The sequence below is a fragment of the Microtus pennsylvanicus genome, chromosome 7 (genome assembly GCF_037038515.1).
Source record: "Microtus pennsylvanicus isolate mMicPen1 chromosome 7, mMicPen1.hap1, whole genome shotgun sequence".
Taxonomy (NCBI): Eukaryota; Metazoa; Chordata; class Mammalia; order Rodentia; family Cricetidae; genus Microtus; species Microtus pennsylvanicus.
This window is the reverse complement of record NC_134585.1, coordinates 112,451,366-112,469,835: the sequence shown is the minus strand read 5'-3', so window position 1 is coordinate 112,469,835 and position 18,470 is coordinate 112,451,366. Positions and strand designations below refer to the sequence as shown.

The 18,470-nt window shown below is 48.3% G+C and overlaps 1 protein-coding gene across 2 annotated transcripts in view; it reads right to left on the bottom strand.

Annotated features, from left to right (window-relative positions):
* Positions 1-18,470, bottom strand: part of Vangl1 (VANGL planar cell polarity protein 1) — a 53,710-nt gene that overhangs the window by 21,247 nt on the left and 13,993 nt on the right. For both annotated transcript variants that reach the window (XM_075981774.1, XM_075981775.1), the window contains exons 3-4: positions 16,803-16,941; positions 10,809-11,416 (exon numbers count right to left, since the gene is read on the bottom strand). In XM_075981774.1, the coding sequence (XP_075837889.1) occupies positions 10,809-11,416; positions 16,803-16,941 (747 nt within the window). The remainder of the gene's footprint in view (positions 1-10,808; positions 11,417-16,802; positions 16,942-18,470) is intronic.

Below are 18,470 nucleotides of genomic sequence, written 5' to 3'. Positions count from 1 at the left end.
GGACCACTCCCATCAGGTGCTCTAGCATGGGGTAGACATTGGGGCGGGCCAACTCAAAGCCCCGAATCTGGGCCCGAGTGGTAGCTGAGTTGGTCAGCCTGCCAACTCTCCTGAACTGCCCAGGAGAGGGGCAGGACCAATTCTCCTGTCCCCACAACATTGTTGGCACCACTGTGCAGTGGCTGGTGAGAGGTGAGGCCAGCTCAGCATGGCACTCAGTCATCAACGTATACTCAGACTGAAGCCCAGACAGGAAATCTGTATGGTCTTTGTTAGTAACATTGGCCAGGTACCCTAGGTGCAGTAGGGCCACAGACCCAGATGCGGCCCTTGGCAGCGGCATGGCCCCAGACATCACCATGACCTCAGACAGCAGTGCAGGCCTCTTGCAGCAGGCCATTCCTCACCACAGTCAAGTCTCCAGCTCCTCCTCTCTTCCCAGTGCACAAGGCTGCTTCTCTCTCGTCTCTCTACCACATACTTGTTCATTGTAGTGGCGCCTGCCCTGGGCCAGTGTGGCTGCGAGCTGGGCCCGTGTCCTCTGACAGACCAGACTTTGAAAAGGACTTTCATTCTTCCAATAGGCGGTGACAAGCACCCAAACAAAGAGTATACGTGAAAGACTCACGCGAGTGGAAGCAAACACATATGTAGAGGAAGGGGATGGGGTTCTAGCTGAGGTCCACACACCAGGCAAGGCTAACTGCCCAAGCTAAGTCTTAACAGGTGAATGCTGGTCCCACTTTGAGGACACTGGACTCCAAAAACTCCAAGCAGAGGAAACAGTATGAGCAGAAAGATCTGCAATGGGAGCCGCAGGGTCAGTGTTCACCACTGGATGGCTCTGAGAAACCCAGCGTAGTTTCTCAGACGGTTTCCTGAAATCTGCATCTGTCTGGACCCTCGGAGTGTGACCTGATCTGGAGATGGCATCTTTGCAGGTGTCACGGTCACTCAACCTGGTGTGCCTGACAAGATCTAGGGAAGCAGAAGTGGGAGTGGTGCACCTCAAGTCAGGGAGAGCCAGGACGGTCAGCACACTGCACCAGACGCAGGAACAGCTGAGGAAGGGGTCTCTTTAAAGCCTTCAAAAGGAGCGAGGCCCTGCCAAGATGGAGACCACAGGTGTCTGAGACACCAAAGGGAGATCTGCAGCCCTAGGAAGCTAGTAAGAAGATGAATCAGGAAAGAAGGGAAGCTGGTCAAGGGTAAGAGGGGAGTGAGCTAGCTGGTAGCTGAAGTTCTGCACAAACGCGAAGGGAAACTGAGGCACTTGGACAACGAAGAGAACACCGACACCAAGACGACCAACAGAAACGTCGACCGCATCCCCTGTCACCTACCCTTTACAGTATGGCTGCTCCAGGGGCTACATTTAAGGGCTCACACTCAGGTCTTCTTACAACAACACAAAAACCGCAGGATCTCAAGCTGTCTGCTGTCTGTCAAAAACTCCCAGCCAGGGTAAGACATCTGTGCTTAATACTGACAGCAAGCTTGGAAGGACCTGAGCATCACTTGGAGACAAAGCTGTGAGAAAGGATCTAGGTTAGGTTAAGGGAGCTGGGAAGAGCCGCACACAAAGGAGGAAGGAACTTAGCAGATCTTCACCTCCCTCAGCGGATGCAATATCCACCTAAGGATCCTGCTGCCAAGACTCCACAACTCTGGGCTGTATCCTGAGTCCAAACAAAGCCTTTCTTCTGTGGCTTGCTTTTGTTAGGTATCTGACAGCAACAACCAGACAAGTAACGAACAGAACCGTCAGTGCCCCCCACCCCCTGCCCGCACCACCATTCAGCCAAGGGCCAGTTCTCCCCAGCAAACATATATGAGAGCCGAATCAGTCTGCATGCATGCAGCTCACTAGCCCAGAGCTCTAGCAAGACACAGCTGGGGCCAGCTTGCAGCCCTATTTGTGTGAGTCCCGGAGAAGCAAATAGAATTAGCCCACGAGTGCCGCTGCTGCCCTGGCCAGGCACAAATAGTGTTTACATTTCCAGACCCTCTCTGCTGTTTAATTAAGATGTCTGTATTTGCAAAGCTATCTTGAGATCAAGTCCCTCCCAAATAACAGGCAGCAGGCACCTTGAAACTCAAGAGACCAGAAGGGGCAACAACTGGAACTGGCTTCTGTTTATTATCCAGGAGATAGAGTGAGCTTTCTGGGACAAGGCATCTTGTGCCACATGTCTGGGACCCAGGCTGCCTGCGATCTTTAACCACTAGGCAGACACACTACCTATCTTGAAGGGGAAGCTGATCAGTGGCTTTGGCTGTCTGGCGAGGCTGCAGGAAATCCCAGTCTGTCACTGCCTGGATCCACAGGTGATCCAAGTCTTCTAGTGCAAGCAGGTGGAAGCTTTGAATCAATAATCACAAGCGGCAAAGCGTTGCTGGCCTCCACACTGACTACCAGAGCAGGGCAAATCTCACAGCTAATCCTGTCCTTAGTGAAGGAAGGGCGAGCCAATGAGAAGCCTGGGGTACCGAGACTAGACCGCCAAGACAGAACCAATAGAACTGAGTCACCACAGCATGGTCTCCAAAGTGCAGGGTAGGGGGCACCTTGAGCACTTCCCCACGCTTTTACTGTCGCCATGTTAGTTTATAATGAAAGCGAAACTCTGAAAGATAGCCACTTTTGTACCGCGAGTGGAGCCACACACAGAGCATGCGCACACTGGGAGGGGGCGTGTGAAAGAGACCTGCTTGTTCTGATCTCGGGAAAGAAATGACACGAAGCTGCCATGGGCGTGTACCCTCCCTGGTCATCACGCATGACCCTATGTAGGGCTCTGAGTGTGGGGAAGGCACTGATAGACATTTTCCTTCTGAGCCTCCGATGAGTCACAGCCAGAGCCAGGGATACTGGAGCCCTCTCGCATTTGGTACCCAGGAGCCCTGTTCCGATAGACGAAAGCCCCATGGCCCTGCCACTAACTTCCCAGAGGGCTGTAGCTCTGCCTCAGGCTGTAGCATAGAACCCCACCATGTTCGGGTAAAGGTGGCGGTGCACACCTTTAATCCCAGCACTCAGGAGGCAGAGGCAGGTGGATTTCTGTGAGTTTGAGGCCAGCCTGGTTTACCAGAACTAGCTCCGGGATAGGCACCAAAGCTACACAGAAAAACACCGTCTCAAAAAACACAAAAGAACCCCATCACACTGTCACCTGTTTGTCAGTCCCGTCTGGGCCAGAGTCCCGATCTGGAAACTGGCTTTTCTTAATTTGACACATTACTGTGTGAATCACACAAAGACAAAACACCAGAGACCCCAGGATCAGAGACCAGGGCCTGCCTAGCGTGTCTGAAAGCAGCCATGACAGAGACTAAGAAGGCCTACAGACACAGCTGAGAGGCTCTGCTGGCCTTCCCGTCCCACCTTCCTCAATCGGCACCCCTAGCTTTAGGAAGACTATGGGAGCACAGGTCATTAAGTCTGGGCTCCAACAGTTAACAGCTACCCAACGGAACTTGTGACTGCAAGACAGGGCCAAGCTATACCTGGAACGGAGCTGAGTGCCATCCAATGAATCAGAGGGCAGAGGCGCCAGGCACCACTTCCCTTCTCGGCGGTGTCCCGACAAGCACAATCACACCTGTATTTATGGGCGGGAGCTGGAGTGTGGGACCAACCCACAGGAGCCCTTGAGGGAAAGGGGTGGCGTCCTGTTCAGGAAGCCAACATAGTTCCCCAGGAAGGCTGCCTATACTCACACTGTCATGGGGAAGGTTCTCTACGCCACCATGGGTCCCAAGTAGGTTGTCTATGCCAGCATGGCCCCCAAGTAAGCTGTCTACACCAGCGTGGCCCCCATGTAGGCTGTCTACACCAGCGTGGCCCCCACGTAGGCTATCTACACCAGCGTGGCCCCCACGTAGGCTGTCTACACCAGCGTGGCCCCCACGTAGGCTATCTACACCAGCGTGGCCCCCAAGTAGGTTGTCCTTGCCAGCATGGCCCCCGAGTAGGCTGTCTATATTAGCATGGGTCCCAAGAAGGCAATTCACGGATCTAGCATGGATCTTAGGAAAATACCAGTTGGCTTCCATACAAACATGGTCCCCACAGAGGCCTTCCACACCAGGATGGGTCCTAGGAAGGCATATATAAGCATAACCCTTAGGAAGGCATACTCAACTGCCACAGCCCCTGCCCCCCTCCCACCGCCCCGACAAGGGAGTGGAAACCAGCTTCCCTTCCATGGGCACTGTGCCCTATGAGAGGTGAGTCCTCTCACCTCGGCATGAGGCTGTGGGCAGACGCCATGCACAGCAAGCCACCCCAGCTGTGACGGCTGCCAGAGAGCAGCTGTATAAACAGAACGCCACAGTGTCCAGAAACTTACATTCCCATTACAGCCACTTTTAAGAGGCACCACAGCACCAAACCACAAACGGCAGCTCTGAGCCTGCCTCCAAGTTCTCCTGCGGCACAGCCTGCATGGACCCCGCACCCTCTAGTCTTCAGCTTGCATTCATTTTTAGCCGTTGGTTTTTTTAAGGGAGTGGGCATGGGGACTGGTGAAATATTGTTATTGGAAAGTAGTTACAAGTGAAAACACTCATTTCTATATGAAACCATGGTAGTAATAATACAAGCCAAGGACTGCAGTAAGCATTTAAAAACACTCCTGGTGTCAGGGCTGATGGCTCTGGGTCCTCACCAGCCTTTCAAGACCATTGGTGTTGGGCCCTAGTGTAGGAGGGGAGGCAGGTGCCAGCTTCATGACTGAGCCTGACCTACAGCCTGAAGGGCTGCTTGTTTACTGCCAGAGTCAGAGTCAGGGACACAAGCCTTCCCAGGCTGCCTGACTCTCCCTTTCTTGTTTTAGCTAGAAAGCAGAGAATTTGCAGGGAGAGCAAAGCCCCCTACTCAAGCCTGGAAGAGAGTGGATGAGCCACCCAGAGGACAAGACCAACCCTGTTTCACTAGGGACAAAATGTGCTTACTGACCCCACAGATTCCTGCGTTTTAGTGTCAAAAATTGCCAGTTCTGATAATAATCCCATCTTAGCCTTGCCTATGATAACGTGGATGAGCCCAGGTAAGTTACACGACATAAATCATTTTCTCACAGTTTTGAGGCCTGGAAGCCAACATCAAGGTTTCAGTCAATTCGGTTCCTGTGAGCGCTCCTGTCCTGGCTTTCAGATGGCTGTCTTCACTATCTCACATGGCTTGTGTTTGTGTGCACGTGGAAACAGAGTAAGGTGTTCTGGTATCCCTGTACATAAGGACGTTAATCCTATTTAGATTCTTAGCTTATGGCTTCAAATGAGCCAGTCATTTCACTAGGGCCCATCTCCACATACTGCCACATTAGGGGCAAGGGCATTACTGTATGTGTGGAAGAAGGAACATAAAACCAACCACCTTTTCAACAAAGCCATCCAACAGCTGTATATACTCATATATTGCTATGATTTAGAAAGCGATTCCAGAACCACTTCTTATAAAGCATAGAAGGTTCTCTGGTTAGGTACCAGCCCTGTGACGAAGAGGTTCATGTTCACTGGCAATTTATAAAGTACTCATAGTCTTAGTGAATGAAGCACTGAAAAAGACAGTTAAAAGCTACAGGGTGCTTGCTGGGAGTTGCATGGACATCCGTGCGTTCCTTTTCTCTCTTCCTGACAATGATTATCAACAAGGTATTCATATTTGTGCAGCACCCCAAAGAAGCACTTTGTCCCCACTTGTAACCTACTTCTAGTCCTTTAACATAGAGAAATTAATATCAGAGCTATATGCAAAATAAAGTCTAGCAGACTGGGAAAGAGGAGCCTGGGGTGGTAGGTGTTGACAGAATCCAGGAGATCCTAGGAGATAAGCCTGGAAGAGATTATTTAGACAGGGCTATGAGAGAGGAAGTAGATTGGGTTCATGATGGAGGAAGGTCATTAGCTAATAAAGGAACTGCCTTGGCCCATTTTATTGGTTAGAACATAGGTAGGTGGAGTAAACAGAACAGAATGCAGGGAGGAAGAGGAAGTGAGATCAGACTCCACAGCTCTCCTCTCTGGAGCAGATGCCTCAGAGAGACGCCATGCCCCAGCTCCGACCCAGGATGGACTTAGGCTAGAATCTTCCCGGTAAGACTGGTGCTCACAGATTGTTAGAGATGGGTTGATCGGGATATCAGAATTAGCCAGTAAGGGCTAGAGCTAAAGGGCCAAGCAGTGATTAAAAGAATACTGTGTCCGTGTAATTATTTCGGGGCATAAGCTAGCCAAGCAGGCGGCTGGGGTGTTGGGGATGCAGCCCCGCCGCCGCTCCTTATTACTACAGGTTCACCAAGGGCTGGTGTCCTGGGCTGAAGAAGGAGAAAGTGAGCAGAGCACCAGCATCCATTTCTCTCTGCCTCCTGACTGTAGATACCATGGGAGCACTCACCTCAAGCTCCTGTAGCCATGACTACCCCACCATGACTGACAACATGCTCAAACCGGGCCAACACAAACTCTTTATATCTGGGCTTGCTTTCACCAAGAAAGAACACACCAGAAGTGATGCCGGGCTCAGTGCCTGAGAACTATTTGGATATCTTTTGAATCCTTGAGCTGCCATGGATATCTAGATTCTGACGCAGAAGCAATAAAGAGTCCATGAGGAGATGGAGAGTGTCTCGGGATATACAGAAAGAAAGCAAGGCACAGCCATGCTGGCTCATATGTGTGCGTAATTGCATAGGGACCCAGGCAAGATCTACGGGAGAACCAGCCAGCTGAGCCCATCCCATGCTGCAGAACTGTTAGAAATGAAATGTTGGTTGCTTTATGCTAGCTATAACACAGCACCAGGGCAAAGGCATCCTTGAAGCAGGTAAAGTAGAGAAGGTAAAAAGGGGGTCCATTCAGAGCCTCAAACACACTGCGGCAGCCCCAAGGCCCAGCCTTTGTCAGCTGGTGAATTAAAGGACTGTTGGAGCCAATGGACCAGAGAGAAAAGCCAGTCTTACATCTGCATCCTCTCCAAAGAGCCGGACGAATACAGCAGCACCCACGGCATCAGCTAACACCTGCCAGGCGTACACTAAGCCCACACAGGGTGCTTGCAAGTCCCTTATGTGCTCTTACAGCAGGACCACGAACGTGAGCACAAAACCTCCGTCTAGGGCCAGTACCAGGAGTGGTTAAGGCCATTCTGAAACCACACCGTGGGGCTCAAATGTTGTCTCTCACAATGGCAAATGCCTCCGTGCCTCCATTTCCTCATCTACCGGTGAAGAAGACAGTTTCTCCCCCACAGGACTGTCCTAAAAACTGAGTTTTGTATTCAAAGGTGAGAAGGCGTCTGACGGCTGAGAGCCAGCTAGGTAGCTACTTGCTGTCAACTACATCAGTGCCTGCTCCAATATTTATGGAGTTTTGCTTTAAAGATTTCAAGACACAGAAAATATTGAAGTTAGTAACGGTCATTTTAAAACCTGTCTCCCATATTCTTCTGTGTTACTCCCCTCATAAGTCAGCTTTTAAAAAATACATTTCTAATAAAGTTAAAGAAAATTTATCAAATCACTGTGAGAATTGGGCCAGTGGAATGTGTACGAGCAGCTGACATTGACCTCCACACCCACCTCAGGTGCCACAGAGAACATAGGTCTTGCTGCCTGCCAGTGACCACAAACAGGTCCCTTAACCTGCCCTCAGTGGGAAAAGCTGTATGCCACAGTCCCACCAGCTCTGACCCCCAGAGGTGAGGTAAATTAAGCAAGCATGAAAAGCCCTAGTAGCTCCCAAGGCATTAGTTAAAGGTTAGGGCACATCTTACATCTATTTCTGGAACTTCACGTCCCGCAACAATGATCTCTCCCATTTCGGAAGGTTTTCAAATAAACCCCAAACGATCCCTGCCCACGAGGGAAGCCACAGCCGGGGCCTTTTACCAGCGCTAACAAGACCATTTCCTTTATGAACCTGAGGAGGAGGCATTCTTTTGAACACTCTCAAAAATAGCTCAGCCCATTCAGGAAAACCATCTTTGAACAGGGAAGAAAGAGCTCCCCATTGCTCGGCCACAAGCGGAATAGGTCACTCTGCACTGCAAAGGCTTTGCATAAAGGGAAAACGGAAGGGCCTGGGGTTCGGTTGGGTCTGGCTAAGACCTGCTATTCTGACGTAGGGAGCTTGCTTTGTCCATCCAGCTCCCCGCTTCCCTCCTGTCTTGAAAATTCACAAAAGAGCTCAGAAGTTATATTTCTGGCCCAGTGATTGTTCCAGCCACTGCTGGGTTTGGACTGGATTTAGCCCATGGATCAGCAGGCGCAGGCGATAAGACCAGCACCGTGCCAGGGGGAGGGGCCAACCCTGCTTCAGCTCTCTGAGCCTGGTAGTCACAGGACACCTAGCCCTGACCAAGGTTCTATCAGAAAGAGAGATGGGACACCTCTCCTTCCACCTCAGAATTCGGAATCACCACATAAGGGACAAAAATGCCCTGATAAAGGAGGGGGAGGGAGGAGCCGCAGGGAAGAAATCCCACTCAAATGCTCCCCTCCAAGCCTGGCAGAAACTTGCAGTTTTCCTGTCTGGCTTCTCCCACCAGTTCTGCCCCTTACCCACATAGCTAAGCAGTTAGATACCAAAGCTGCTTGTCAGTTTCTGGGTTTTTTTGTTTTTCCTACTTTCTAGAGGCTGTTGGGTTGGCCCCTTCCATAAGTACCCAGGTCCCACGTGCAGTTGAGGTCAACCTGTCTCAGAGCAGGGTGGGAACCCAGGAGGAGCCATTTGTCCCAGCAGCCTGGACTGGCCTACGGTGAGGAAGAGTTCACCCTTCCCTGTGCAAATGGGAATTACAGCACCTGATCAGAAGGAAGGCCGAGTCACAAAGCTGTATCTGGTCTCACTCACAGCCTACGGCTGCCACACTCCCGAATGCTGCTCCCCAGCTCCAGGACCACAGGTTTCTCGGCACAGTGATGACTTCGGCAAAATTCGCCTCAGAGCCAGACTGTTTCCCAATAGGCTTTGTAGCTGCCCTGTTGGAAACCCCCTGTTCTCCTGTGCCCCAGTCCCCTATCTTCAGGCCTGGCACAGCAACTGCCCACTTAAAAGCCATATGTTAGCCTCTTTCCAAGTGCCTGGGAGCTGCAGGAAACTCTGGGCTTGGAATAATCATGGGGGTCCCTCTCGAGTACAAAGAGAAGAAAGCTCTCTAAGGTTCCAGTGCCCTACTGATTTATTTGCATCCGGAGCTTTACTTGCACCCTTGGAGGATTTGAAACACCAACGTACACTGCACGGCTCACTCATCCAAACAGAAACTTCTCTGAGAATCAGTCATGGTGGCTGCAGCCTTGAACACTAAACCAGTTAGTCCTCAGGCAGAGACATGGATGCGAGTACACGCCAACGTGACATTGATTGGACAGTGGGATCTGACTCCAAACTGGGGCAGGGCCACCTCTGTGGGTAGCCAAAACAATGACAAAGCCAGTCTGACAGCCACCAAAGTGTCTTCACCGGTCCTGGCTGCTTGCCATGTGACATGCATCAGCATTTACTGCTCAGGCCAGTGAAACTTTAAAGCCAGATATCCAAGGTAGGTGACTTAGTTATTTTTCTATGACTGTGAAGAGACACCACAACCAAGGAAATGTATAAAAGAAAGCATTCAATTTGGGGGTTCACAGTTCCAGAGGGTGAGAGTCCATGATCATCATAGCAGGGAGCATGCAGCTCCGGGCTCACGTCTCCCTCAGGCAGTGGCAGAGAGAAGAGACAGATGGTTGGAAATGCCGTGGGTTTTGAAACCTCCAAGCCACACACCTGCTCTAACAAGGCCACACCTCCTAATCCTTCCCAAACCGTTTTACCAACTGAGGACCAAACATTCGAATATATGGGCATTTATGGGGCTCATTCTCATTCAAACCGCCACACTGGATCACTCACCCAAGGACTACAGGACTGCCAACTGTGTACCATGCTCCATGCCAGGCAACAAGGGTGCCAGAAGGAGTAAGACACGGCTTGTGGTCTCAGAGATCTCACAATTTACGGAAGGAAACAAACAGAAGAGTAAGCTGCTACAGGGAAGGAGAGATGTCATAACTGGATCACCAATTCAGCCCCAGGACATGGGAGGAATCCAAATAAGGCGGACATGCTATGTTGTGCAAGTTACTTACACCCTCTATCCCCAGTTCTGCATCCAAAACACTGGGATTAATAATATCACAAGGTTCCACAGTGATAACCAGCATAGAGTGCTTACTTTCCTTTATAAAAACAAACAAACAAAAACCAAACCATTCCCATCCTTGGAATTACCTATTTTGTAGGTCTAGCTTACTTTTGCTTAACACAATCACCCCCAATTCTGTCAATTCTCCTGCCAATAACATAATTTCATTCTTTATAACTAAATAAAATTCTAACACACACACACACCACATTTTTTTACTCATTCATCTGCCAGTGGACAGCTAGGATGATTCCAAAACTTGGGTATAGCAAGTACCTGAAGCATCATTTTGGACAAAATGGAATAGTCACTTTATCCATCATCCATAAGCCAAGTTTTCCGGCAAGGTAGGTAGCTGTCACTATGCCTATCTTTTCTCTGCTACTCTGGAAACTGCCAGAGGTAGGGAATGAGTCCGATAAAACTCTGAACACAGTCAAGAGCCCCAGTGTGAAGGCATGGAGACCCCTGACCTCACACAGCCCCTACTAGAGCCAGAGAGTCCGGCCCCAGTTGTAGCGTTTATATCTAGGACTGCATCTCAGCCGGGCCGGCCGAGGACCTGCTGTCTTCTAGTTATAGGTCATCCTTTTTGCTCGGTGTGCACGCCCCTTACCTCAGGTGTCCCAAGCTGTAGAAGCGGGACTCTCCATCGGTGGAGCGGACCACCTGCAGTGTGAACATAGGTTGTAGCTGCCGCAGCTCCAGCAGCACAATGGCAAGGTAGTGGATAAAAAGCAGCGCGTCCACGAGGGAGACCGCATATTGCACGATGTCCTTGTAATTCTGGTCCCTGGAGTCCAAGATGCGGACCCCGTAAAAAAGCCAGTAAGAAACCACAAACAGAAAGATGAGGACCAACAAAAGGGCTCGGAACACAAATACCCGCGGCACATCTGCTCTCTGCTTGCGGAAGAAGAGTGCCCAGGTTCCGATGAGCAGAATAAGCAGTTTGAACGATACAGAAATGAGGAGTCCCTCGCAGATGGCGCCACAGGGTTTCAGCTCCTCCCTCCACAGGATTGGGGGCAGCAGGATGAAGGCGATGGGGGTGAGGAACACGAGCAGTCCAAGGAATGCGGCGACAGTAAGGCCCAGATAGCGCTTGCAATCTAGCCCCACGCTGTCCTCCATGTCCTTGCTAATCCTGGCGATGTCCTCTTGGGATATACTGTGCTCCGAGGTACCTGTGATGGCTGTGGTGGTCTCTCCCCAGTTGTCATCCTGATGGCAGAGAAGGCAGAGAGGGGGATTTGTAAAAAAAACCATAGAAATAGAAAACAGAAAAGAAAGACACTTCGGTTATCCGACCTTCTCAGAAGCAGAAGTACTGCCAGCTTTTCATTTTTATGATTTATTTTTTATTATATATGCATTGGTATTTTGTCTATATGTGTGTCTGTGTGAGGATGCCAGATTCTCTGGAACTGGAGTTACAGACAGTTGTGAGTTGCTAATGTGGGTGCTGGGAATTGAAACTGGGTCCTCGGGAAGAGCCATCTCTCCAGCCCCTAGAATCAGCTTTTAATACGGGGACGTTTTTAAACTTTAGCGATTTTTACTGACATTTTCAAAACAGATTCTATATTTGTCCTTTGAACACAGAAAACACAATCTAACCTTTGAGTTTGTTTGGGTGATCCATCACTATGATGCCCTGTCATCCCTCAGGTTGGAAAGTCCTGAGAAGCCCAGGGGCCTGGCCTTTCTGCTCCGACTTGACTAGCAGTTGTTAGACTAAGCTACAGTGAAGCTGTTACAGGAGAGTACCCACTACTACACACCAGTGCGCCCCGCCCCTGTCACCCACTACTACAAACCAGTGCACCCCGCCCCCAGCTAAGTTCTAGGCTTACAAAGCCCAAATCTCGCCTCCAGTAGCTCTGAAGAGCAGAGGGCATAAAAACGGAATGTGTATCACATCACACATTATCTAAACTTCTGTATGACATTTATAGGATTTACTTCAGTGAGGAGTAGCAATAAGAATTCTTTGATAACATTTCTCATTGATTAAGTAAAGAAAATCCAGAACTCTATCTATGGCCAGATCAGCTCAAAAGTTCTTTCTGAAACATGTTTTCATGATAAACTAAACAGCAAGGGCGTAGGAATATCGGGGCATGGCATGTTATTATGGTTATTCTATCTTTAATCCCATTGCTTTCTTCCTTTAGTCTTCTAGGTAGCTGCTAGTGGGAGCGCTTGGTCTGTTCCTTCAACGAGAGTCTGTTAAATACTTCCACGGTTTTTCTGGCAACTAGGATTCCATCTCAGGGCACAACAGAGTTAGGAGGCACCAGGGACCATGTGAGTTCCACGCATTATGATTTAACTGGAAAAACTTAAATCGTATACAGTAGCAAAGTGGTGGAATGAAGACATCAGCTTATGCCAGGTGTAGTTTCAGTGCATGGATAAAACAGCGGCATCATCACTGGTAACCAAACAAACCACGTTCTCACCCATCTGTGGATCCTAGCAGTGAATCTTTGGATTTGTGTGTTTCATTTGGAGTACCCATCAGAGAGGGACCACTGGTGGGGAGGAAGAAGAAGGATCTTAAAGGAGGGGGTGTGTAGGACACAGGCAATAGGAAGGGGAGAGGGAAAGGGAAGTCTAAGTGGGGGGGGGGGATAACTATTATTTTATAAACTTCACAAACACGTTTATTCATATAAAAGAGTTTAGTTGTAATCATCCTACACAAGGCATCAAGCTCCTCCCAGAAGCCACGGGTTACCAAATAAAAAGCCCAGTGCTGGGTATGTGTGTGCCCAGCAGAAGCTGATGGTAAGACCCTTACTGCTAAGACATCACATCCTTTGGTCACAGGGAATGGGAAAACCAAGTAGGCACTGACAAAGAATCCTCCCTGCTGGCTAGTTTTTCTAGTACAGAAGATGCTGTGCAGGCCATTGGGGAGTTGGGGGTGGGGGAATCATCAATAGTTTGACTCAGCTGTGAACTCTCTGAGCTATAATAATGGCCAGTGTAGGAAGAGAGGCCCATGGCCGCAATAGTGGCATGAATGCTATGATGGTAACCAACTAGTTTCTGATTGGACTTAAAGCCAATGTGGCCAAGAACCCATGGTTGGGGAGATCACAGACCTCAAGGGGACACCACTGCTATTATTCTGCTAAATGGATGTAATATCAAAGTGCCTTCTAAAGTCGCATCTCTTTACCTCTAGGACCTCATCAGAAGGGTGTGTGTGTGTGTGTGTGCGTGTGTGTGTGTGTGTGTATGGTAATTAACACAGAAATTCGGAACTAGAGCAAAACCAAAATGTGCCTCACTCACAAACGGGACATCTGTATCATACCCCTTCTGTATGAGGCTCAGGGACCATTGCAGGGGAGGGGAAGCAAAGACTGTAATGGCCAGAAATCAGGGAGAAAACAGGATGACAGCATCTCTGGAGCACGACAGGACCCTGTACTCATGAACTCACAGAGTTGTGTTGACTAGACAGAATCAAGCCAGCCAACATTCCAGCACAGAGCAGGCAAGGGGCTCACGAGTCCCCACTCCTAACTGAGGAGCTCTGGGCAGCTAATGGATTCTGGAGGTGAGAGAGTCAGTTGTTTGTTTCAAGGTTTGGCCCATAGCAGATTGAAAACACTCCAGGGAATGACTCACGCAAACACATATCCTGGACTAGGTAAGTTCTTTAAAGAAAAAGATGTATAGTTGGGAGGGGTGAGAAGTTGAGAGTGGATGTGGGCAAAGTTATTGGGGGGAGTGAATATGATCAAATAAATTGTATGCATGTGTAAAATTCTTAAAGAATCAATAAGAACATCATATTTAATGTTTAAAAGATCCAGGCTAAGAAATATTGTTTTATCATTTAAAAAATCATAAATTTATGAACACATCAACAAATACTAGGGGTGAGTAGTAAAGATTTTAATCTAGGAACACATAGGTTATCAACTTGGGAAGTCAGAGGTATTATGGGGTGTTAGAGAGAAATGACCACAGACAATGGCCAGAAGCAGCCAGGCATTGATGGTGGAGGTTTAAGATGGTTTACCACTGCCAGAAAACGGCCTGAAACTTTCACAGGAATTTAGATATATATTTACCACACGGCCCAGCAATTCGACTCCTAGGTTTTACCAAAAGTTAATGGAAATATGTCCACAAAAAACTTATGAAAATATTCATAAGAGCTTAATCCATTATAGAATGTGTATACCTCCAAGGTCCACCCGCCAGCAGAACAGATAACAAACTGTGGTCAATTCACTGGAATACTAGTCAGCAAAAATAATAAAGGGTGAACTGTTGAAACACATAGACCATGGATAAATATCAAAATCATCATGCTGAGTGGGGAAAAACTCATATGATTCCAATTATATTCAACTCTCCAACAGGCAAAACCAATTCACTGAGATGGAAATCAAAATAGCGGTTGCCCTGGAGAGGAGGGGATGGCAGTGCAGATCAACTAGGAAGAGCCAGGAGAATTTTCTGAGCCGAAGGGTGTGGGTTCATCTGTTGAAACCATCAAAGTATACCCTTGAGAATGATTTGATTTCTGCGTGTGAATTTAGGTCAGTTAAGAAAGAATACACCAGCAGGAGAAAACAAAGCAGAAAGACATACAACTTGCTGCAATATAAGACAAATTCACAGGCTGTAGGAAACAGTTGGCCTTGGAGCACTGTCTCGGGAAGACAAAAGCTGGATTCTGCACACGTGACTGATAGCCCTGCTGAGGTAATAGTACTGATGTCATGTGGACATTTTGTTGTGTAACAGCACTGCTCTGACTCGGCTGTGCACACAACTTCCTGCCTGCTCATTTTACAAACCCATGCACATCTCTGTCTAAAAAAGTATAGTTGTACAAAGGCGTCTCTCAAATTTGAGGTCTTCAGGGAGGAAAAATGCATCTGAACTTCGCCAATCGAGTTCCCGAGATTTTTGGTAAAGAAGCTGAGATGAACGAAAGTTGTAGTTCCCAAAGTTAACATGGCTGCTGAAACACACAACCTCCAAAAGTCCTTCCCATCACACCATCCTGCTGAAAACATCAACAGCTTCCCAAAGAGCTCAGGGTACAAAGAAGGAAAAGCCTACACGGTGGGTTACTGGCACCTCTGAATCCACTTCTGGTGGAAACTGACCCATGAGGCTTTTAAGGATGATCCAGTCATAAGACTGACCACATCTATCCTTCATCCATCCATCCACATACACATTCATCACCCATTCATCCACCATCTATCCATCCTCCCATCATCCATCCATCCATCCATCCATCCATCCATCCATCTGTCTTCTTAGAACCAAAGCAAGCAGCAAACAGTATTAAAAGAATTTGCTCGCTACTGAACAAACCCCACATTCAGTGGGGAAGCATAGTTATCAGTCCCAATGGCATCTGTAGCCTTGAAGGGATTGCAGTTTCAGGGTTCCTATCTGATTATAAATGCCTATCTGTGGGTACCTACAGGTGTGCATGGGTATATGCTTATCTCTGTTCCTATATCTTTATGGCTGTGAATTTGTGCATTGCTTTGTTTGTGTGAGGCAAGGCTGGGCATGCAATATTTCAGACATGGGTGTGTGTGTGTGTGCAAACATACTTCTGAGTATAGCTCAGATGGTTATTTAAATCAAGTAGGCTGCCAGACAGTAGGAACTCCAAAAGATCCCACACATTTTTTTTTTTTTTTAGTCACTGGAACAAGGTCAGGAAGACCACAGAGATGCTCTCTCTCTCTCTCTTTTTTCTTTTTTTATTTATTTTTTAAGTATTTTATTTTATTTTTAATTTATTTATTTATTAAAGATTTCTGCCTCCTCCCCGCCAGAAATCCCACACATTTTTTTTAAAGTAATAAAGTGTTGATATTTTAAAATTGGTTGACTTCATATGAGATCCTAAAGCTAATATTTCTGAAACAGGCCAGGCCTAGTAAACCTGAACTCCTGCAGTCCTGAGTGGCTGTGTTCTGAAGGAGAGAAGCTGTGGGGTCTTGCCAGAGGAAACCCCTTCTCCAATTTATGCAGCACCAACCAATAGCCTTGACATTAAGGCGCCCCAAAGACCACAGCTACTAACCCCAAAGTTTGCTGAACATATTTCTGATTCTGATCTTTGACTCTAGATTCCCATTCATTCAGATTTCCATGCTTGCCATCCGAGAGCCAAGGACTTGATTTCTTCATATTCCGAGTTTCTAGGCTGTCTTCTCTCGTCATTGTCAAGCATTCCTTGGGTGTTTTTTGGGGAGGGAGTTTCCCGCCCTCTCCAGTTCCATTCCATTTCGGAATGAGTCTCCAGGGACTCTTGCCTGGAACTTTTCCCATTTCTGACTTGTCATCAGCCAAGCTGGCTTCTTCCCAACATCATTCAAGGGAGGCCACCAATCACACTTCAGAAGGACCCCAAGCGGCCCAATGGTAGGACATGTCTCTTAGACCAGCAGGAAAACCAGAAAAATAGATAAACTCATTAAGATGTTAGAAAAATAAAAATTAAAAACCCAAGAGAACTTACTGCAACAAGACATAGGAAAAAAAACGTTTGCAGAGGGGAGGCGGGGCCGAGTGGCAGCCTGCCCACGGAGGTGCCTTTGATCCTTACCTGAACTTCCTCTGCGCCAGTGGGGACAGAGTCATTTGCCAGCAGGGGCTCTCCGGTGGGAGCCTGGATAGTGACAGACTTTTCTGACCCTCTGCCATCTTTACTCCGTGGAGATTTGTGTCTCTCTCGTGTTCTCTCCCTGGGGAGAAATCCAGTCATCAGATATCAAACTTCTGCCAAGTTCATTACTCTCTAGCTCACCGAAACATAAATTTTATTTTGATGTTAGGGAAATCCTATGCCTACACCTATACCCCACCCCCACCTGTACACATGGCATCCTCCGTTGCTACCCATCCCCACAGCCCTGCAAGGAGTAAGATTATCTTGAATCCCCTACTTAGTATTTCCTTTCTGACAATTTAAAACCCAAAACAAAGACTTGGCCACTCCTCCACCAACAATGATCACTTTTTTTTTTTTCGGAGCCTAATTTTAGAAATACTATGGCTGAGGCATATTTCACTATAATAATTACTCAGTTGATTTGGTTATCATTTGCCTAAGCTAATTAGAATTTTTTTATTACTGGAAGAACACTGCATCATATCTAAACTTTGGTCTGGCCAAAATAAAAAAAAAAAATCTGGGACACAATGTCACCCTATACTTTGGGGGACAAGAACAGAAAAGAGGAAATTCTAAACCCGGACAGAGAATCATTTACTTCTCATTCTTACAAACCCAACATGAAAGCCATTCCTGTAGGTTTTGGCTGAGCTCAAAGACACCCATAGGAACAAAGAAGGCGAAACAAACAAATGACCCTGTGTGTGTGGGGGGGGGGTGTCTTCAGGCCACCTGAGAAAAGCAGGCTTTCCACACTGGCACCCCAGAGGGACTTTGTGGGTGGTCCTCCAGAGACAGTGGGAGGACACCCTGTTGTTAAGTCTTAAAACTACAAAAGGAATCAGCCACAGTGGCCAAGCCCTAGAGGTCACAGGCGGGTCAATAAGCAGTGGCCAGCATCCGAACATCCCATCCGGGTTTCCTCGGCCTCCTGTCCCCATGTGCCATTTGACAACAGTCTTTCCCACTGCCACCTCCCCTCATACCCAAGGTTTCCCATTCTGGGTGCAGAGCCAGTTAGCTCTCGATCTGCCCATGAGATGTGTGAGCTTGTGCAGGGAACTTGACCTCAGTTTCCCTTTGTGGGAAACAGAATGGGGGCCATGAGGATGCCACACAGACAAGGGAACGTGCGTGTGCCCAGCACAAGGGTGTGGAGGGAGCACCCAACATACAGTGGCCATTATTAGCCAATGGCAACAGCGGAGTCTGGACCTTGGGACAGAGAGTATGCCGTCCTGAAGAAAGGGGAATAAAAGAGCCAGGAGCAGCACACGACCAAGCCTCTTCCTCGCTGAACGTCTATCTCCTATTAACCTACTACTTAGCAACAACAACAAAGCCCTAAAACAAAACAACGGAATGGCAGATCTCTGGGCAGACTCCTATCTTGGGAACCCCTCCCTTGGATAAGCCATGGACAATTCCTTCAAGGAACAAAGGGTTTCCCACGGCAGGCAGTTTTCTAGCGACAATACCTCCGTTCCTAGCCTGTTCAATAGGAAGAGAAGTGCTCTGGTTAGCTGTGTGTGGTTCAAGTCAGACAACCAAATATCAGAGGATCTAGCTCTTCATCCAGGGCTCTGGGTAATGCGGCCA